Below are 22,147 nucleotides of genomic sequence, written 5' to 3'. Positions count from 1 at the left end.
CGGAACCATAATACAGCCCATGAACCGCCTCCAGACACTCCAGAATGTAGCTGCAAGACTTTTCCTTGACCTCCTCAGAAGAACCAGCATCACACCCCTCTTCAGGGCCCTCTGCTGGCTCCCTGTCAAGCAAAGATGCCTTTTCAAGCTCCTCATGCATTCGTACAAGGCCCCTCACAATGTCGGACCCACCTACATCAACAGCTGCCTCATTCTCCATCAACCAACCACAGACCTCCGCTCAGCCTCCCTCACCCTGGTCCACATCCCCTGCATCCACTGCTAACGCTACAGAGATCTATCATTTGTGAATGACAAAATGTCTCCCCTAGTCCACGGTACATGGACTAGAACCCCTCCAGCTGTTTTTCTCATAGGTAATATCTTTACCATTCCGGTATCTGGTGAAGCTTTAGTTGGACTTGATCCCGGACTGTCACCTTTTTCCTTATCTCTCTTCTTTGCCCATCTGCTTTCCCATTTCTCTAAAGCTCACCCGATCTGCGCACTTTGCAATATTTCTTTAAGATGCGCTTTTATTCCAGCTGACCTCATGTGATCAAAGTCTTTAGAATCGAAGTCTAGTCTGTAACTTCTCTTCCAATGTTTAGTATTCTCAATGTCAATATTGTATTTGTCTGCCAGATTCGCCAACCTCTGATGCACCTTGCCCACTTCTTTAGTAATCTTGGGGCACAGATACCTTAACTCCGCTTCTGTGTATGACTCTAATCTGTTTACCCCTATTGTCCCTTCCACTAGTTCACCACATCCTGGAATGGCTTCCACCTGCGCACCTCCCCTTCCCTGAAAGATTTCAGAAAGCAGCCAAAGACCTGGCTCTTCGATCTCTAGCACCAGCCAAAATAGGACCGCAGCCCCCCCTCCCCCCAAGCGCCTAGAGACCCCCAAATTACTAGCTTGCACTGTCTAAGACTCAGTGATTGATTGAATATCTTACAGGAGGCCTAGAGACTGGCTATTGCTTACCAGTGGTTGGCTTCAATATCACTCCCATTTGTTGCATCTTGTCAGCTTCCATAGTCTTCCTCTTCTTTGTGTGTATTGTGAAGTCACATATTACTTATGTGCTTCGACCGCTTACTTCTTCATGTGCTACTGTTTTTTTTTTAACTGTGACAAGGCTGACTCTGACCACATCATATCACTTTTTATTTTTTCATTACATTTAGCCATGCAACCCCGCTGATGCAGTGTGGCTACAAAACGTTGACAAAGCCAATATCTCTTGTAGGTGAAACCTGTTGGCTTTGCTGACGCTTGTTTTCTTTATTCTTACAGTAACTTTCTTTACAGTCAACATACTGTAATACTTGTCCGGAAAAGGTAGAGAATTAAAATCACTTTCTGTTCTTTTGCCCAAAATATGCTAATGCCATGTCCAAGTGATTTAAACAGTTACTTATTAAATCTGTACGAAGGATAACCCATGGTATGGAGGCATTTAAAACGGATACTACAAGACTTGTGACATTTGCCCTTTCACGCTCTGTCGTCTGCTTAGAATTCAAGGAGATATTATAAAAGATTAATTATATTTTACTTCCTCCTGCGAGAGCCTTATTTAAGAATATGATAAGTAATGCCCATTGACCTTTTTTTTTTTTTAAATTCTGTTTGCTAAGTATTGTTTATAGCAAGTTGTCCTTAGTTGTTTTTGCTTCTTTTTTTATATATCGTTTAAAAAAAAAAAAATGTTCCGTGTGCATTGTATTTTACGGCCTTAGCGTTTTATAGATTCTGTCCTGAAAATAAACTCGATTAACAGTAACTGTTCCCCACTAATGAAAATTGTAACTGCGATTTTATTCGATTTTCCTCATTCAACAAATAAATTTCAATTCAGACTTTTAGATAAGGAAGATCTTGAATAGCTGAACACATCTGTTGCAAAGTGTTAGTTATGGGTAACGCAAACCAGACTCGGTGGCGTGCAAAGTAAAGGAAAAAGGGCCCTTGACCACGAATGCTAGATGGCACCTGAACGTGCAATGTATGCACGGTGATAGTTACCTTATCAGTCTTTAAAATGGAAATTTTAAGTCTTGTAAGTTACCTGTTTTATTATAGGATTCTGTTGATACACTGCTCTCACTCTCTCACTGGAATTTAAACTTGAGTTCTATAGTTACACGCTGATTTCTGGAGTACATGCCTTAGCCTCTCGAGCTTTCATACTTTGATTGCAACAGTAGCCTGCAGGTCACAGTTTGTAATGTCAGTACTAGGTATGTTATCTACCATTGTATAGCGTGCAACTTCCACTAGTATGGCATTGTCGCACTAAATCATTATAGAGAAAATGCAAGCAGGTGCGGTAAAGTCTACTGACTGAACTCCAGATATGCTAGTGGGCACTGAGGTTTACTGCCCATATTTTTTAATATGCTTCCCCGAAAATTTGGAACAGGGCTTCGGAAAAGCAGTGTTCCTTTTAGCCGCATACGCTCTCTTTTCACAGCCTCACATTTGTGTCTGCTTATTGCTATAGGAAAATTACACTTGGAAATGGCCAAAACGAAGGAGTAAGCTTTACAACCGTAGGAAGGATGAGATTCTCTGCCACCCCCTCTGGATCTGGATGGCCTGTCTTTGCCTTTACCATGCTCATCATTCTTCCCAGGAGAGCATTCAGACCTGTGCTTATTATGTTGGAACCACATCTGCCCTCCCTACCCTATTCATCTGTCCCAACTAGCTAGGCCATCCCTCCCTTCATCACACTAGTATGAGAAATTGCCAGTGGGTCTGAGAGCTATAGCCGTGCACTGCAAATCACCCAGTGCCTTTGAAGCCCTTGGGGAAGTCTGGACACTTAAAACCGTGTGAAGACGCTGAGAGTGCTACATTTCTTGTACTGGGACAGAGATGAAATGAGAGCCCCCTTTCACTTGCTGAAAATGAAAGCCTGGACGGCCCATGAGCCTTAGTCCTCCTTAAACACACACTCATAAGGAACCAGTGTGTTTAAAGATCAAACGGGCATTGGCAGTGCCAGTAGGTCTAGCTTTATAGGAATGTTGTATGGTAATGTGAAGCTTTAGAAGTGAGATCATGGTAATAACTATGGATTTGTGTGAAAGCAAAGAATTGTTGACTAGTATTGATATAGGTTGATATAGGTTAAAAGGTCAGGAGACAGTTGCACTGTCAAGCTAGATGTAAACATTAATGTAGTTTGAATGTCCTGTGCCCATCTGTGCTCCTGCCAGAGAAAAACAAAATTAATTATGTACTTATCCAAGACACTTAAATAGTATTTCAGTGTCTTCGGTGCCCCTGAAAATTCAGGTTTAGGTGTCTGAATGTGTTCCAGAATATTAAAGCTTAGATAGCCAAATAAACAAAATGATGAAGTGGTGTGCTTCCACTTGTTTTTTTTTTTTTTTTTTTTGAAGGCACACGTATGCCCAATCAAAACATTGACTTATGACTCACAACTTGTGGGTGGAACAAAAGCTCCTCCCTAGTGATACTCCTATATACATTTAAACAAAAAAAACTTTCTATACTAAAAATGGAATAGATCCCCTAAAAAGTACTGCTCTGCAAAAGGTAAGATAACGGAAGGATGGCTAATGGGGGGGGGGCAGGTGAGGGGGGGGTAAGAATGGGCTCGCCCCATGCCCTCCACCACCAATTTAAGAACTTAAGCCATCGCCGATTTCCACCCCACCACGCCCCCCCAACCCAGTTGTTGATACATGCAAGGTATTTGTAAATAATGTATTTGCCGAAAATCGAAAATATACTTCAGCATGATATGAGGCAACATTTACATACTATAGATTTGTGTCTGGCTGTAATTTTATTAGAATTTGTAGGAAGTTGGCTCTGTATGTGCTATTTCAAAGTAAGGAATAGCATGCACAGAGTCCAAGGGTTCCCCTTAGAGGTAAAATAGTGGTAAAAAGAGATAATACTAATGCTCTATTTTGTGGTAGTGTGGTCGAGCAGTAGGCTTATCCAAGGAGTAGTGTTAAGCATTTGTTGTACATACACATAGACAATAAATGAGGTACACACACTCAGAGACAAATCCAGCCAATAGGTTTTTGTATAGAAAAATATCTTTTCGTAGTTTATTTTAAGAACCATAGGTTCAAATTCTACATGTAATATCTCATTCGAAAGGTATTGCAGGTAAGTACTTTAGGAACTTCAAATCATAAAAATTGCATGTATACTTTACAAGTTATTGACAAATAGCTGTTTTAAAAGTGGACACTTAGTGCAATTTTCACAGTTCCTGGGGGAGGTAAGTTTTTGTTAGTTTTACCAGGTAAGTACGACACTTACAGGGTTCAGTTCTTGGTCCAAGGTAGCCCACCGTTGGGGGTTCAGAGCAACCCCAAAGTCACCACACCAGCAGCTCAGGGCCGGTCAGGTGCAGAGTTCAAAGTGGTGCCCAAAACACATAGGCTAGAATGGAGAGAAGGGGGTGCCCCGGTTCCGGTCTGCTTGCAGGTAAGTACCCGCGTCTTCGGAGGGCAGACCAGGGGGGTTTTGTAGGGCACCGGGGGGGACACAAGCCCACACAGAAATTTCACCCTCAGCAGCGCGGGGGCGGCCGGGTGCAGTGTAGAAACAAGCGTCGGGTTTGTAATGGAAGTCAATGGGAGATCTAGGGATCTCTTCAGCGCTGCAGGCAGGCAAGGGGGGGGTTCCTCGGGGAAACCTCCACTTGATCAAGGGAGAGGGACTCCTGGGGGTCACTCCTCCAGTGAAAGTCCGGTCCGTCAGGTCCTGGGGGCTGCGGGTGCAGGGTCTCTCCCAGGTGTCGGGACTTTGGATTCAAAGAGTCGCGGTCAGGGGAAGCCTCGGGATTCCCTCTGCAGGCGGCGCTGTGGGGGCTCAGGGGGGACAGGTTTTGGTACTCACAGTATCAGAGTAGTCCTGGGGTCCCTCCTGAGGTGTCGGTTCTCCACCAGCCGAGTCGGGGTCGCCGGGTGCAGTGTTGCAAGTCTCACGCTTCTTGCGGGGAGCTTGCAGGGTTCTTTAAAGCTGCTGGAAACAAAGTTGCAGCTTTTCTTGGAGCAGGTCCGCTGTCCTCGGGAGTTTCTTGTCTTTTTGAAGCAGGGGCAGTCCTCAGAGGATGTCGAGGTCGCTGGTCCCTTTGGAAGGCGTCGCTGGAGCAGGATCTTTGGAAGGCAGGAGACAGGCCGGTGAGTTTCTGGAGCCAAGGCAGTTGTCGTCTTCTGGTCTTCCTCTGCAGGGGTTTTTCAGCTAGGCAGTCCTTCTTCTTGTAGTTGCAGGAATCTAATTTTCTAGGGTTCAGGGTAGCCCTTAAATACTAAATTTAAGGGCGTGTTTAGGTCTGGGGGGTTAGTAGCCAATGGCTACTAGCCCTGAGGGTGGGTACACCCTCTTTGTGCCTCCTCCCAAGGGGAGGGGGTCACAATCCTAACCCTATTGGGGGAATCCTCCATCTGCAAGATGGAGGATTTCTAAAAGTTAGAGTCACTTCAGCTCAGGACACCTTAGGGGTTGTCCTGACTGGCCAGTGACTCCTCCTTGTTTTTCTCATTATTTTCTCCGGTCTTGCCGCCAAAAAGTGGGGCCTGGCCGGAGGGGGCGGGCAACTCCACTAGCTGGAGTGTCCTGCTGGGTTGGCACAAAGGAGGTGAGCCTTTGAGGCTCACCGCCAGGTGTGACAATTCCTGCCTGGGGGAGGTGTTAGCATCTCCACCCAGTGCAGGCTTTGTTACTGGCCTCAGAGTGACAAAGGCACTCTCCCCATGGGGCCAGCAACATGTCTCGGTTTGTGGCAGGCTGCTAAAACTAGTCAGCCTACACAGATAGTCGGTTAAGTTTCAGGGGGCACCTCTAAGGTGCCCTCTGGGGTGTATTTTACAATAAAATGTACACTGGCATCAGTGTGCATTTATTGTGCTGAGAAGTTTGATACCAAACTTCCCAGTTTTCAGTGTAGCCATTATGGTGCTGTGGAGTTCGTGTTTGACAAACTCCCAGACCATATACTCTTATGGCTACCCTGCACTTACAATGTCTAAGGTTTTGTTTAGACACTGTAGGGGTACCATGCTCATGCACTGGTACCCTCACCTATGGTATAGTGCACCCTGCCTTAGGGCTGTAAGGCCTGCTAGAGGGGTGTCTTACCTATACTGCATAGGCAGTGAGAGGCTGGCATGGCACCCTGAGGGGAGTGCCATGTCGACTTACTCGTTTTGTCCTCACTAGCACACACAAGCTGGCAAGCAGTGTGTCTGTGCTGAGTGAGAGGTCTCCAGGGTGGCATAAGACATGCTGCAGCCCTTAGAGACCTTCCTTGGCATCAGGGCCCTTGGTACTAGAAGTACCAGTTACAAGGGACTTATCTGGATGCCAGGGTCTGCCAATTGTGGATACAAAAGTACAGGTTAGGGAAAGAACACTGGTGCTGGGGCCTGGTTAGCAGGCCTCAGCACACTTTCAATTGTAAACATAGCATCAGCAAAGGCAAAAAGTCAGGGGGCAACCATGCCAAGGAGGCATTTCCTTACACAACCCCCCCCCAAACGAAAGAGGATGAGACTAACCTTTCCCAAGAGAGTCTTCATTTTCTAAGTGGAAGAACCTGGAAAGGCCATCTGCATTGGCATGGGCAGTCCCAGGTCTGTGTTCCACTATAAAGTCCATTCCCTGTAGGGAGATGGACCACCTCAACAGTTTAGGATTTTCACCTTTCATTTGCATCAGCCATTTGAGAGGTCTGTGGTCAGTTTGAACTAGGAAGTGAGTCCCAAAGAGGTATGGTCTCAGCTTCTTCAGGGACCAAACCACAGCAAAGGCCTCCCTCTCAATGGCACTCCAACGCTGCTCCCTGGGGAGTAACCTCCTGCTAATGAAAGCAACAGGCTGGTCAAGGCCATCATCATTTGTTTGGGACAAAACTGCCCCTATCCCATGTTCAGAGGCATCAGTCTGCACAATGAACTGCTTAGAATAATCTGGAGCTTTTAGAACTGGTGCTGAGCACATTGCTTGTTTCAGGGTGTCAAAGGCCTGTTGGCATTCCACAGTCCAGTTCACTTTCTTGGGCATTTTCTTGGAGGTGAGTTCAGTGAGGGCTGTCACAATGGATCCATATCCCTTCACAAACCTCCTATAATACCCAGTCAAGCCAAGGAATGCCCTGACTTGAGTCTGGGTTTTTGGAGCTACCCAGTCCAGAATAGTCTGGATCTTGGGTTGGAGTGGCTGAACTTGGCCTCCACCTACAAGGTGGCCCAAGTAAACCACAGTTCCCTGCCCTATCTGGCATTTGGATGCCTTGATAGAGAGGCCTGCAGATTGCAGAGCCTTCAAAACCTTCTTCAGGTGGACCAGGTGATCCTGCCAGGTGGAGCTAAAGACAGCAATATCATCAAGATAAGCTGTGCTAAAGGACTCCAAGCCAGCAAGGACTTGATTCACCAACCTTTGGAAGGTGGCAGGGGCATTCTTTAAACCAAAGGGCATAACAGTAAACTGATAATGCCCATCAGGTGTGGAGAATGCTGTTTTCTCTTTTGCTCCAGGTGCCATTTTTATTTGCCAGTACCCTGCTGTCAAGTCAAAGGTACTTAGAAATTTGGCAGCACCTAATTTATCAATGAGCTCATCAGCTCTTGGAATTGGATGGGCATCTGTCTTGGTGACAGAATTGAGCCCTCTGTAGTCCACACAAAACCTCATCTCTTTCTTTCCATCTTTGGTGTGAGGTTTGGGGACTAAGACCACTGGGCTAGCCCAGGGGCTGTCAGAGCGCTCAATTACTCCCAATTCCAGCATCTTGTGGACTTCCACCTTGATGCTTTCTTTAACATGGTCAGATTGTCTAAAGATTTTGTTCTTGACAGGCATGCTGTCTCCTGTGTCCACATCATGGGTACACAGGTGTGTCTGACCAGGGGTTAAGGAGAAGAGTTCAGGAAACTGTTGTAGGACTCTCCTACAATCAGCTTGCTGTTGGCCAGAGAGGGTGTCTGAGTAGATCACTCCATCTACTGTACCATCTTTTGGGTCTGATGACAGAAGATCAGGGAGAGGTTCACTCTCTGCCTCCTGATCCTCATCTGTTACCATCAACAGATTGACATCAGCCCTGTCGTGGAAGAGCTTAAGGCGGTTTACATGGATCACCCTCTTGGGGCTCCTGCTTGTGCCCAGGTCCACCAAGTAGGTGACCTGACTCTTCCTCTCTAGTACTGGGTAAGGGCCACTCCATTTGTCCTGGAGTGCCCTGGGAGCCACAGGCTCCAGAACCCAGACTTTCTGCCCTGGTTGGAACTCAACCAGTGCAGCCTTTTGGTCATACCAAAACTTCTGGAGCTGTTGGCTGGCCTCAAGGTTTTTGGTTGCCTTTTCCATGTACTCTGCCATTCTAGAGCGAAGGCCAAGTACATAGTCCACTATGTCTTGTTTTGGCTCATGGAGAGGTCTCTCCCAGCCTTCTTTAACAAGAGCAAGTGGTCCCCTTACAGGATGACCAAACAGAAGTTCAAAGGGTGAGAATCCTACTCCCTTCTGTGGCACCTCTCTGTAAGCGAAAAGCAGACATGGCAAGAGGACATCCCATCTCCTTTTGAGCTTTTCTGGGAGCCCCATGATCATGCCTTTTAATGTCTTGTTGAATCTCTCAACCAAGCCATTAGTTTGTGGGTGGTATGGTGTAGTGAATTTATAAGTCACTCCACACTCATTCCACATGTGCTTTAGGTATGCTGACATGAAGTTGGTACCTCTGTCAGACACCACCTCCTTAGGGAAACCCACTCTGGTAAAGATACCAATGAGGGCCTTGGCTACTGCAGGGGCAGTAGTCGACCTAAGGGGAATAGCTTCAGGATACCTGGTAGCATGATCCACTACTACCAGGATATACATATTTCCTGAGGCTGTGGGAGGTTCTAGTGGACCAACTATGTCCACACCCACTCTTTCAAAGGGAACCCCCACCACTGGAAGTGGAATGAGGGGGGCCTTTGGGTGCCCACCTGTCTTACCACTGGCTTGACAGGTGGGGCAGGAGAGGCAAAACTCCTTAACCATGTTGGACATATTGGGCCAGTAGAAGTGGTTGACTAACCTCTCCCACGTCTTGGTTTGTCCCAAATGTCCAGCAAGGGGAATGTCATGGGCCAATGTTAGGATGAACTTCCTGAACAGCTGTGGCACTACCACTCTCCTAGTGGCACCAGGTTTGGGGTCTCTGGCCTCAGTGTACAGGAGTCCATCTTCCCAATAGACCCTATGCGTTCCATTTTTCTTGCCTTTGGACTCTTCAGCAGCTTGCTGCCTAAGGCCTTCAAGAGAGGGACAGGTTTCTTGTCCCTTACACAGCTCCTCCCTTGAGGGTCCCCCTGGGCCTAAGAGCTCAACCTGATAAGGTTCAAGCTCCAAAGGCTCAGTTCCCTCAGAGGGCAGAACTTCTTCCTGAGAAGAGAGGTTCCCTTTCTTTTGCTGTGTTGCAGTTGGTTTCCCAACTGACTTTCCTGTTCTCTTGGTAGGCTGGGCCATTTTTCCAGACTCCAGCTCTACTTTTTCACCCTGTGCCTTGCATTGTGCTCTTGTTTTCACACACACCAGTTCAGGGATACCCAGCATTGCTGCATGGGTTTTTAGTTCTACCTCAGCCCATGCTGAGGACTCCAGGTCATTTCCAAGCAGACAGTCCACTGGGATATTTGAGGAGACCACCACCTGTTTCAGGCCATTGACCCCTCCCCATTCTAAAGTAACCATTGCCATGGGATGTACTTTTCTCTGATTGTCAGCGTTGGTGACTGTGTAAGTTTTTCCAGTCAGGTATTGGCCAGGGGAAACCAGTTTCTCTGTCACCATGGTGACACTGGCACCTGTATCCCTCAGGCCCTCTATTCTAGTCCCATTAATTAAGAGTTGCTGTCTGTATTTTTGCATGTTAGGCGGCCAGACAGCTAGTGTGGCTAAATCCACCCCACCCTCAGAAACTAGAGTAGCTTCAGTGTGGACCCTGATTTGCTCTGGGCACACTGTTGATCCCACTTGGAGACTAGCCATACCAGTGTTACCTGGATGGGAGTTTGGAGTGGAACCTTTCTTGGGACAGGCCTTGTCTCCAGTTTGGTGTCCATGCTGTTTACAGCTATGACACCAGGCCTTTTTGGGATCAAAGTTTTTACCCTTGTACCCATTGTTTTGTGAAGAGGCTCTGGGCCCACCCTCCTGTGCAGGTTTTTGGGGGCCTGTAGAAGACTCTTTACTATTTTTAGTTTTGGTTGTCTCATCACCCTTCCCCTGGGGAGTCTTTGTGACCCCTTTCTTTTGGTCACCCCCTGTTGAAGTCTTGGACACCCTTGTCTTGACCCAATGGTCCGCCTTCTTTCCCAATTCTTGGGGAGAAATTGGTCCTAGGTCTACCAGATGCTGATGCAGTTTATCATTGAAACAATTACTTAACAGGTGTTCTTTCACAAATAAATTGTACAGCCCATCATAATTACTTACACCACTGCCTTGAATCCAACCATCTAGTGTTTTCACTGAGTAGTCAACAAAGTCAACCCAGGTCTGGCTCGAGGATTTTTGAGCCCCCCTGAACCTAATCCTGTACTCCTCAGTGGAGAATCCAAAGCCCTCAATCAGGGTACCCTTCATGAGGTCATAAGATTCTGCATCTTGTCCAGAGAGTGTGAGGAGTCTATCCCTACACTTTCCTGTGAACATTTCCCAAAGGAGAGCACCCCAGTGAGATCTGTTCACTTTTCTGGTTACACAAGCCCTCTCAAAAGCTGTGAACCATTTGGTGATGTCATCACCATCTTCAAATTTTGTCACAATCCCTTTGGGGATTTTTAACATGTCAGGAGAATCTCTGACCCTATTTATATTGCTGCCACCATTGATGGGTCCTAGGCCCATCTCTTGTCTTTCCCTTTCTATGGCTAGGATCTGTCTTTCCAAAGCCAATCTTTTGGCCATCCTGGCTAACTGGATGTCCTCTTCACTGGGGCTATCCTCAGTGATTTCAGAGGTGTTGGTCTCTCCTGTGAGGGAACCAGCATCTCTGACTATTATTTTTGGAGTCAGGGTTTGAGGGACCCTGTTCTCCCTAGATAGGATTGGTAGGGGGGAATTTTCCTCCAAGTCACTATCCTCTTCCTCTGAGTTGCCACCCTCAGAGGGGTTGGCCTTTTCAAACTCTGCCAAAAGCTCCTGGAGCTGTATTTTGGTAGGTTTGGGGCCCATTGTTATTTTCTTTATTTTACAGAGTGACCTTAGCTCCCTCATCTTAAGATGGAGGTAAGGTGTGGTGTCGAGTTCCACCACAGTCACATCTGTACTAGACATTTTGCTTCTAAAAGTTGGAATACTTTTTAAGAATCTACAACTGGTTCTAGAATCTAATTCAAACTTTTACAAACTTTTAAACTCTAAAAGAAATGCTAAACAGGGACTTAACACACAAGGCCCTAGCAGGACTTTTTAAGAATTTAGAAAACTTTTCAAATTGCAAAAATCAATTTCTAATGACAATTTTGGAATTTGTCGTGTGATCAGGTATTGGCTGAGTAGTCCAGCAAATGCAAAGTCTTGTACCCCACCGCTGATCCACCAATGTAGGAAGTTGGCTCTGTATGTGCTATTTCAAAGTAAGGAATAGCATGCACAGAGTCCAAGGGTTCCCCTTAGAGGTAAAATAGTGGTAAAAAGAGATAATACTAATGCTCTATTTTGTGGTAGTGTGGTCGAGCAGTAGGCTTATCCAAGGAGTAGTGTTAAGCATTTGTTGTACATACACATAGACAATAAATGAGGTACACACACTCAGAGACAAATCCAGCCAATAGGTTTTTGTATAGAAAAATATCTTTTCGTAGTTTATTTTAAGAACCATAGGTTCAAATTCTACATGTAATATCTCATTCGAAAGGTATTGCAGGTAAGTACTTTAGGAACTTCAAATCATAAAAATTGCATGTATACTTTACAAGTTATTGACAAATAGCTGTTTTAAAAGTGGACACTTAGTGCAATTTTCACAGTTCCTGGGGGAGGTAAGTTTTTGTTAGTTTTACCAGGTAAGTACGACACTTACAGGGTTCAGTTCTTGGTCCAAGGTAGCCCACCGTTGGGGGTTCAGAGCAACCCCAAAGTCACCACACCAGCAGCTCAGGGCCGGTCAGGTGCAGAGTTCAAAGTGGTGCCCAAAACACATAGGCTAGAATGGAGAGAAGGGGGTGCCCCGGTTCCGGTCTGCTTGCAGGTAAGTACCCGCGTCTTCGGAGGGCAGACCAGGGGGGTTTTGTAGGGCACCGGGGGGGACACAAGCCCACACAGAAATTTCACCCTCAGCAGCGCGGGGGCGGCCGGGTGCAGTGTAGAAACAAGCGTCGGGTTTGTAATGGAAGTCAATGGGAGATCTAGGGATCTCTTCAGCGCTGCAGGCAGGCAAGGGGGGGGTTCCTCGGGGAAACCTCCACTTGATCAAGGGAGAGGGACTCCTGGGGGTCACTCCTCCAGTGAAAGTCCGGTCCGTCAGGTCCTGGGGGCTGCGGGTGCAGGGTCTCTCCCAGGTGTCGGGACTTTGGATTCAAAGAGTCGCGGTCAGGGGAAGCCTCGGGATTCCCTCTGCAGGCGGCGCTGTGGGGGCTCAGGGGGGGACAGGTTTTGGTACTCACAGTATCAGAGTAGTCCTGGGGTCCCTCCTGAGGTGTCGGTTCTCCACCAGCCGAGTCGGGGTCGCCGGGTGCAGTGTTGCAAGTCTCACGCTTCTTGCGGGGAGCTTGCAGGGTTCTTTAAAGCTGCTGGAAACAAAGTTGCAGCTTTTCTTGGAGCAGGTCCGCTGTCCTCGGGAGTTTCTTGTCTTTTTGAAGCAGGGGCAGTCCTCAGAGGATGTCGAGGTCGCTGGTCCCTTTGGAAGGCGTCGCTGGAGCAGGATCTTTGGAAGGCAGGAGACAGGCCGGTGAGTTTCTGGAGCCAAGGCAGTTGTCGTCTTCTGGTCTTCCTCTGCAGGGGTTTTTCAGCTAGGCAGTCCTTCTTCTTGTAGTTGCAGGAATCTAATTTTCTAGGGTTCAGGGTAGCCCTTAAATACTAAATTTAAGGGCGTGTTTAGGTCTGGGGGGTTAGTAGCCAATGGCTACTAGCCCTGAGGGTGGGTACACCCTCTTTGTGCCTCCTCCCAAGGGGAGGGGGTCACAATCCTAACCCTATTGGGGGAATCCTCCATCTGCAAGATGGAGGATTTCTAAAAGTTAGAGTCACTTCAGCTCAGGACACCTTAGGGGCTGTCCTGACTGGCCAGTGACTCCTCCTTGTTTTTCTCATTATTTTCTCCGGTCTTGCCGCCAAAAAGTGGGGCCTGGCCGGAGGGGGCGGGCAACTCCACTAGCTGGAGTGTCCTGCTGGGTTGGCACAAAGGAGGTGAGCCTTTGAGGCTCACCGCCAGGTGTGACAATTCCTGCCTGGGGGAGGTGTTAGCATCTCCACCCAGTGCAGGCTTTGTTACTGGCCTCAGAGTGACAAAGGCACTCTCCCCATGGGGCCAGCAACATGTCTCGGTTTGTGGCAGGCTGCTAAAACTAGTCAGCCTACACAGATAGTCGGTTAAGTTTCAGGGGGCACCTCTAAGGTGCCCTCTGGGGTGTATTTTACAATAAAATGTACACTGGCATCAGTGTGCATTTATTGTGCTGAGAAGTTTGATACCAAACTTCCCAGTTTTCAGTGTAGCCATTATGGTGCTGTGGAGTTCGTGTTTGACAAACTCCCAGACCATATACTCTTATGGCTACCCTGCACTTACAGTGTCTAAGGTTTTGTTTAGACACTGTAGGGGTACCATGCTCATGCACTGGTACCCTCACCTATGGTATAGTGCACCCTGCCTTAGGGCTGTAAGGCCTGCTAGAGGGGTGTCTTACCTATACTGCATAGGCAGTGAGAGGCTGGCATGGCACCCTGAGGGGAGTGCCATGTCGACTTACTCGTTTTGTCCTCACTAGCACACACAAGCTGGCAAGCAGTGTGTCTGTGCTGAGTGAGAGGTCTCCAGGGTGGCATAAGACATGCTGCAGCCCTTAGAGACCTTCCTTGGCATCAGGGCCCTTGGTACTAGAAGTACCAGTTACAAGGGACTTATCTGGATGCCAGGGTCTGCCAATTGTGGATACAAAAGTACAGGTTAGGGAAAGAACACTGGTGCTGGGGCCTGGTTAGCAGGCCTCAGCACACTTTCAATTGTAAACATAGCATCAGCAAAGGCAAAAAGTCAGGGGGCAACCATGTCAAGGAGGCATTTCCTTACAGAATTGAAGAATTCTTTTTTTAACTCTGTGCCTATTGCACAATAGGCATTGAAACGCATTAACGACAGTGCGACCGATCCTATGGAAAATTATCAGTTGCCTGAAGGAAGGGACATTAAGTGGTTGGACAAGAGCTTTGCACACCGTAGCACTACATACTCAGTTATACACCACTTAAGCAGTAGCATCCAGATGAAGCAGTAGCCAACTTCCAGTCAGGCCCTGAAAGAGCCAGTTGCTCAGACCTGATCAGCTTTTAGCCTTCTTCCCGTGATAGACCTGCCACTGCTGTGACCCAGTTCTACTCCGTTAATGGAGTTTGACTGAGGGATTATTGCCTCAGCCAGCCCTCATCAAATGAACAATCAGAAATCCAAAGATGCCAGATATCTGGCTCTTAATATTCCCAAGATCTGCCGATATACATCCTTCATAGAACAGGGGCTTTTGGCCTAAGGAGTCTTTGACAGAGTCCACTATTGCAACAGTTTATTCGCTAATCTCCCTCAAACTCCACCACAAATTCTATATTCGCTCACGCCATTGCTCCCCCCCATCCCCCCCGACCGGAGTTATTAACAATCATCCAAAAACATCGTGGCCTTTTTCACGGTCCCGTACTAATCAGGAAACACCAAATGATAAAATATTGTGAACTTAGACACTTTAAAGCCAAACCTACTGACTACATCAACGCTTCTTAATGTCCAGCTATGTGCCACTGCATATGCACTCGTTATTTAAGTTGTGTCAGTGCCACTTGTGACTTTCTATGCCTCCAATGCCCTTGTCCAGTTTTTATTGCAAAAGCTTTGAGCTGCTATTTATTCCCAAATCTTTCGATGCTGGTGTGCCATTCATATATCTGCATGCTTCTGTTTGCATATTTTGTCACATTAAATCCATCCCGGTTGGCTTTTGCCATTGCTTGTTTTCTTCTTTAGTTCACCCACGTAAACATTTTGTTCCAATATAAAAAGTCACTTCATTTAATGTCCAATGCTGCCCTCTTGTGGCTATGTCGTCAGTGTTAAAAGTGCTGTAGTGGAGCTGTAAAAATGTATTTTCTGAAAATGCAACAGAACAACAGCTTTCTCAGTCATTTTAAATACCTCGTGTCTGGTGCGCCTGTGTTGTTCTTCCGATAGACACGGGTAAAATTAAAATACATTGTGTATCTGGCGAGGTGCATCATCAATCCCTTGACCATGTTTGTTCATTCACGAATATTAGGAGGTATATATAACATTCCTGGGTCTGTATTGGAACTAATGCAATTTGAAACTTTTCTATAACTGTCTCATTCCAACGATTGAAGGGTGAAATTTACGGACCGGCAGCGCCTATATGTCTTGAATTACTGCAGTACCTTTCAGTTGTAGTAGCCAGCGAGATTACGTGGTGCACGTGGACCCTGTTGGAGTTGTTAAACGAGGCGTGGTAGGTAGGAGAGGGGCGATAGAGGAACCTAGGTAACCCAGGGACAGATTCAGTGTGAGGGCTGAGGAATCCACATGGGGTTTTATGTGGAAGATTCATGCGATATTTTGTTTTTGGGGGGGGGGGGGAGGGAGGAGCCTATGCTCAGAACAGAGAAGGAACGTGGAACAAGGGGACCCGAAGGTAGTAACTGGTGAAAGTGATATGTGGTTGGTATGGAGGTATGAGGTGGACATTGATATCTGGCCTAAGAGCATACTGTCTGAGAGCAGTAGGGAGATGGGCGTGGTGCTGCTGGTGGAACTGGAAATTCTGTGGAAGTGAAATAGCTTTAAACGGGTCTGGAAGTGAGAAGGTGTAGGAAATGTGTGTTGCATTGAGAGTGGTGTTTGTCTGATGGATGGAACTGAGTGATCTTGATACCTAATGGTGAGCAGTGACGAGACAGTAGCAATCGGTAGTCACTTTTACCATTAGGTTATGATCTTTCCTCAACGCCCTCTAGATAACCACACACACAAAAAATACTAGATGTTTCCCTTAATTAAAACAGATCTGACACCATTTGAGGTGTAACTTTATATAAAATGTCAGAACAACATACACAGACACTTCTGAATGTGGATTCCAAGGCTGCTTGGGTACATCCTCGTGGATCATTGAAGTCTGTTGCATGTATTCTATTTCGCCGAGTTTATTGTAGGGCAGAAGCACTTTTTTCTGGTTATAGGCGAGGCTTACATATTTGCCACGAAAGGATGCTTGTTAGAGGATGGCTAGTGATCAAATAGATGTTTAACTGATGTAATGATAAATGTCTGGAAGATGCTTGGATTTGTCAGTTGAGAAAGACAGTTGAAAATCTGATTTACGTTAATTTAACTGCAGACGTAAGGACAAAATATGAACATTCAGGTCATAAAGAAGAAAATGTTCAATTTCTAATTAATGCATTGTATACGGTTGATTTTCAAGATCTGGAGGGAATATAAATGAATATGCTGGTTATCTCCGAGAAATATCAAATTGGCACTGACGTATAGACTCTGTACTCTTCAGTATTCAAGCACATATTCTTGGTAACATGGTGGTAATTTTTTGTACCATGCAATAAAATACTTGCTTTGCTTTCTGCTATTTGTTTGTCTTTCTTATGTAATTTAATAAACGATTGGGAACGGTGCCTCTGCGCAGATCAAGCACAGCTAATGTCCGTGTGGGTTACACCTGATACAAGAACACCATATGTGTACCTTAGCACAGTGGGAACCTCTTGAGTAGAAATGGTTCAGGAATACAAGTGTCGGTGCTCTGTTATAGGTTTGTGGATTTATAGATAAGCTTATATCTGCATAAAGGACACATTCTCATCACAGGCACTCAGATCCCTAAACCCTAAGGAGGAAATCCCTCTTCCAAGTCTTGTGTGTTCCCCTATGCAGTCTAAACAGTGCATATATTCTCTGCCTTTCGTTAACATTTTGTGCTTAGTTTGCAGCTGAATATCTGAAATTAATCCAAATTAAATTGTATTCAGAATCCTTTCCCACAATCTTGGCACCCAAAGTAAAGTTACCTGCATATTGTGCAACTCGTTTCACAGCTGTACAACCATCATTGTTTTAGGTTCGGTCATTGGAGTTAGTAAATTTGGTATCTTGCTTAGTTTGTGTAAGTACCATTAATACGGTTTGGCTGGTGTGGAGATGTAGACATCGCACTGCGTTCACTAGTCTATTTGTATTGGACAATATTATGTTTCTGACATGTACTGAAACATTTCTAAACACATTATGTACAATTATTACATGTAGTGAAACACCTGCATTGTAGAGCAGAACGCATAATGTAATGTATGCATAACATGTACATTTATCTGTCATAGCAGCAGAGAATTGTCCACCAATGTTCATTTTCAATTTGTTCTCTTTCTTTTTACAGTTGATTTTCCAGCTTCAGTTCGAATCCATTTACTTAGCAAGATGGCAGATATAGAGTGAGTAGTTTCATTTATGTGACATAATTGAAAGGAAAGCCTAGGCCACTAGTATTCATATTTGAGCTACAAGGCGATCCCACACCTATTAATCTGCCGCTTAAGAGCCATGTTGATGGTCCACGGAACAATAGCAACATGGCTTTCTGGCCATATCTAAACAATGCAGAGGAGAAGTTAGAACACAAGCTTGGCTTTACTTAATGCAAATACTCATGCATCAACATGAGCTGATGAAAATGGAAGACACTCTGAGGTTTTGGTGCAGTCAGTCTAGAGGAGAAGACAAGCTTGTAAACAGGCTATCCATTTGATGACACTGCTCCTCTCCTTTCTTGAGTACTATCTCCAACACCTAAGACTTTTCCTCTACCTTCGTGGATTCCTACATTTACCTCTATTGTGCTTCCTCATTTGGCTGTGGTGCAACCATCAGTGTTTAAGCCATTCCTCTTAAGTGAAGGCACAGGAAAGAACAGGTAAACCTTTAAACGTGTATTAGTGCCAAAGGCCCAAAAGAACCCTGATGGTATCCGAGACAGGCTTTCTGTGATCATTTGCTCAGTGTAAGCATTTTGGTGGTATTTAGGACATGTTTAGGTAGTGAGCCATATTTGTGGATTGGGCTCCTCATATTGTGTGGGATTAGGAAGCAAAGATATTTCCATAGAATGTAGTAAAATGCTCTGCCTGTTCTGTGGGGAAACACAAGATCCCGTGGTAGTTGTGAGCTTTCTTTTTTTTTTTTTATTCAGTGTTCAGTAGAAATAGGATGGTGGGTCCTCTGCTCTCCAGGTTTTACGAACGCAGGTGGCAACTCTTTGAATCCTAATGCATGAACATTCTCCTTCACATTACCGTTCACCTCAGTTCTCTTTTGCTTTGCTGCAGCCAGTGTGATCAGAAAGGAGATGGGACTCAAAGGTAATGATTCTGTGACTACACTCCACTTGCAGAAACAGCGAGTTATGGCATTGTTTCCCAACAGCCTACTACTCCCAACCCTGGAAGTATGCAGCAAAGAAGCTGCTTGCGCATTACTTTTTTCAATTGAGTAGGCAGTCAACTATTTGTGCATTAACTGGGGCTGAGGGCCAGAAAGATGATCTGAACTAAATTTGACTTGGAGAGATCATGTAATCAGCAACACATATAGGCCTGTTCCCTGACGGCCTTCTTATGCTGCTCCTCGCGACAGTTGCCCCTTTCTTCCACCCTGTCAAGGTCTGGATTTACTTGAAGGGACCTAGCCAACAGCTTCTGAAGTATGGCTCTCAAAGTAGCAGCAGTGTTAGATTTTTCTCTTGTGTGTATTTTGCATAATTAAACAAACAATGGCCAAATAGTTTAGCTGACTTACTTCGTCTAAATAGACCTCATTCTGCAAACTGGTTGTTTGAGAACGTGTCAGTCTAGTCTTATGTGAAATTGGAGTGTACACCTTTAGTTGTGTGTGTTGCAGTTTCAGGTATCAAGTCTTGTAAAAATAGAATTAACATGTTTACTATATGGTGTCATTAGGACCAAACTATTTTTTAATTGTCTCTGGTCTTTCCAGGTACAGGCTTGCAGCAGGAACTAGTGAGAAGATCCAGCTCAGTTCTCTCATAGCTGCTTTCCAAGTGACTCGTGACATCATTGTTGCTGAAGCTTGACCTCGCTGCCAATGTCGAAGAACTTTATTTTGCACGTGCTTCAGCTGCCCAAAAGCAAGACTCAAACTTTGCAGCTTTTTGGAAATTAAAGAAAGTTCTTATTTTTGTGAATGATGGAAGGAACTAATATATTTTGAAAGAGACTGAAGTGTGATAACTAATGAAATATCACCAAAAGAGCCTTGAAGTTTCCTGTTTCTTCCATAGTTTGTATTCTGCAAACAACCAGTTTGCAGAATAAGGTCCATTTAAAATGTGGAACTAATTTCAAACTTTGTCAGACGCGTACAGTAGTCTGTGCAAAGGCTTTAATGTTTGAACTCTCGTTGCTTTTTCACGGTGAAGCAATTAAATATTATTGAAAATAATAACATTTGTTGTCATACTGTGCTTTAACAAAAGGTCATCCCCAAGGAAAGAGCTGCAGCCAACAGAGCTTAAACAATCATTGGGAAATTATTTAAGTTAAGAATATTTATTCTTCGACTAAAGTGCTACTAATTGGATGCAGGGGAGATATATTTTTTAGATTTATATTAGCAAGTATGATGCATCAATGAAAAGTGGCTTCAAAGATAGAGTAAATAGGAGTGCTATAAGAAACTAATTAGGATATATAGAACTTTGTAGTCCAGGCAGTCCGCTTCATCCATTAGTCTTCTGTATTGTAATTCACAGTTTTCTTCTACTCAACACATTGTTGAGCTTGGAGCAGAGGGTCATCTCATTTCATCCATTGGCTATTTTCAGAGGGAAGAGGGGCATTTTACTTTTGTGCTTATGAAGAACCGCACAGAAAAAAGAATCGATTTCAGTGCCAGGCGTGGTGGGTCGAAGTCTCTAATTTTTTATTTTTATAACATACATTTTTTAAATTGATTTTGCGAGGGTCTGGCAGTTTCTTTGACACTGCAACCGGGTCCTCACTGCCACTTGCAGTGTAAGGTGTCTTGCATGGACACATAGTGATGGCTGTGTTGAAATAGGATTTCAAAATAAATACCAAGGTGGACACCTGTGCGTGTGCTTGCATGCAGGCACACTGGGGGAGGGCATCCTGGAAAGGTTTTGTTATAGTTGATGACAAAAAACATTCCAAGACAACCATCCATTCGCAGCACTTCTCTTCAGCTCTTCTCCTTGGCACGGGTTCCTCTTGTATCCAGAAGTGATCTAATTTTCAGGGGTTTGGTGTCCATTACTTATACCCCTTTCTGCCTTTGAAGTAGGCCTACTTCAAAGGAAAGTCTCTATTCACTAGATCTTGCCTTACCCAGGCCAGGTCCCAGACACACACCAGCGGGTTTGAGACTGCATTGTGTGAGAGCAGGCACAGCCCTTCCAGGTGTGAGTGACCACTCCTCCTTCTCCTCCTAGCACAGATGGCTCATCAGGATATGCAGGCTACATCCCAGCTCGCTTTGTGTCACTGTCTATAGAAGAGGTGCAAACAGCCCAACTGTCAAACTGACCCAGACAGGGAATCCACAAACAGGTAGAGTCACAGAATGGTTTAAGCAATAAAATGCCTACTTTCCAAAAGTGGCATTTTCAAACTAACAGTCTAAAAACCAACTTCACTAAAATATATATTTTTAAGTTGTGAGTTCCGAGACCCTAAACTCCTTATTTCTATCTGCTCCCAAAGGGAATCTGCACTTTAAGTTATTTTAAAGGCAGCCCCCATGTTATCTTATGAGAGAGATAGGCCTTGCAACAGTGAAGACTGAGTTTAGAAGTATTTCACTGTTGGGACATGTAACACGCATCAGTACATGTTCCACCTTTACCATAAACTGCATCCTGTGCATGGGGCTACTTAGGGCCTACCTTAGTGGTGCTTTACATGTATAAAAAGGGAAGATTTAGGCCTAGCAAGTGGGTAAACTTGCAAAGTCGAATTGGCAGTTTAAAACCTGCACACAGACACTGCAGTGACAGGTATGAGTCATATTTTGCAGGGCTACTTATGTGGGTAGCACAACCAGTGCTGGAGGTCCACTAGTAGCATCTGATTTACAAGCCCTGGGCACCACTTTTACTAGTAAATCAAATATGCCAATCATGGATAAGCCAATTGCACATACATTTTACATAGGAGCACTTGCACTTGCACTTTAGCACTGGTTTGGCAGTGGTAAAGTTCCCAGAGTATTAAAAAAACAGAGTCCAGCACACATCAAGAACCTGGGAAATGGGAAACCCAGGAGCATACACCACAACCTAAGACTTTATTAATGTGCTCTAGGATTATTGATGGGGCCATGTTCAGGGCTTAAAACCCAACCTGAACATCTGCCCAGGCTGGAGTACTGCTAAAGAATAGATGACACATTTTGTGTCAGATTCCAACCACATCCAGGTGCCTCATGTCAGCCCACCTGAAAATGACAGCAGTGACGTGGCAAACTTAGTTCCTCTTGTGCACTCTCATACAACGGACTACTTGGCACTCCAGAATGCCAGTGCTTTAGAAATATTGATCAAAATGGAGGTGAAATGCTTTTTTGGGCTGGCACCACCTGAGGTGGCTTCTTTCACAGCCATTTTAAGTAAAGTGGCAGAGGTTCTGGAGCTAGCCATTCCTACAGTCAAAGCCAAAGGCCAAAACCAATGTTCTGATATAAATCTTACAGCCGATCTCAAGTTTCTGAACTCCTACTTCCATTTCAAAGCAGCCTATGATAAACCACATCTACTTGGGCAGTGAACAGGTTAGTCATCTGCTACTGTAGGCCTGTGGCCGGCTGACCCAAAGTTCT

General features: G+C 45.3%; 1 protein-coding gene across 2 annotated transcripts in view; it reads left to right on the top strand.

Moving 5' to 3' along the window:
• Positions 1–19,756, top strand: part of RFC5 (replication factor C subunit 5) — a 124,015-nt gene extending 104,259 nt beyond the window's left edge. The window contains exons 10-11 of one of the 2 annotated variants that reach the window (XM_069214499.1): positions 17,676–17,730; positions 19,289–19,756. In XM_069214499.1, coding sequence (XP_069070600.1) covers positions 17,676–17,730; positions 19,289–19,385 — 152 coding nt within the window. In that variant the 3' untranslated portion in view covers positions 19,386–19,756. The remainder of the gene's footprint in view (positions 1–17,675; positions 17,731–19,288) is intronic. The other variant, XM_069214500.1, reaches the window with a different exon arrangement.
• Positions 19,757–22,147: the final 2,391 nt, after the last annotated feature.

Source organism: Pleurodeles waltl, chromosome 11 (genome assembly GCF_031143425.1).
Source record: "Pleurodeles waltl isolate 20211129_DDA chromosome 11, aPleWal1.hap1.20221129, whole genome shotgun sequence".
In the NCBI taxonomy this organism is placed as follows: domain Eukaryota; kingdom Metazoa; phylum Chordata; class Amphibia; order Caudata; family Salamandridae; genus Pleurodeles; species Pleurodeles waltl.
This window is presented reverse-complemented; position numbering and strand designations above follow the sequence as displayed.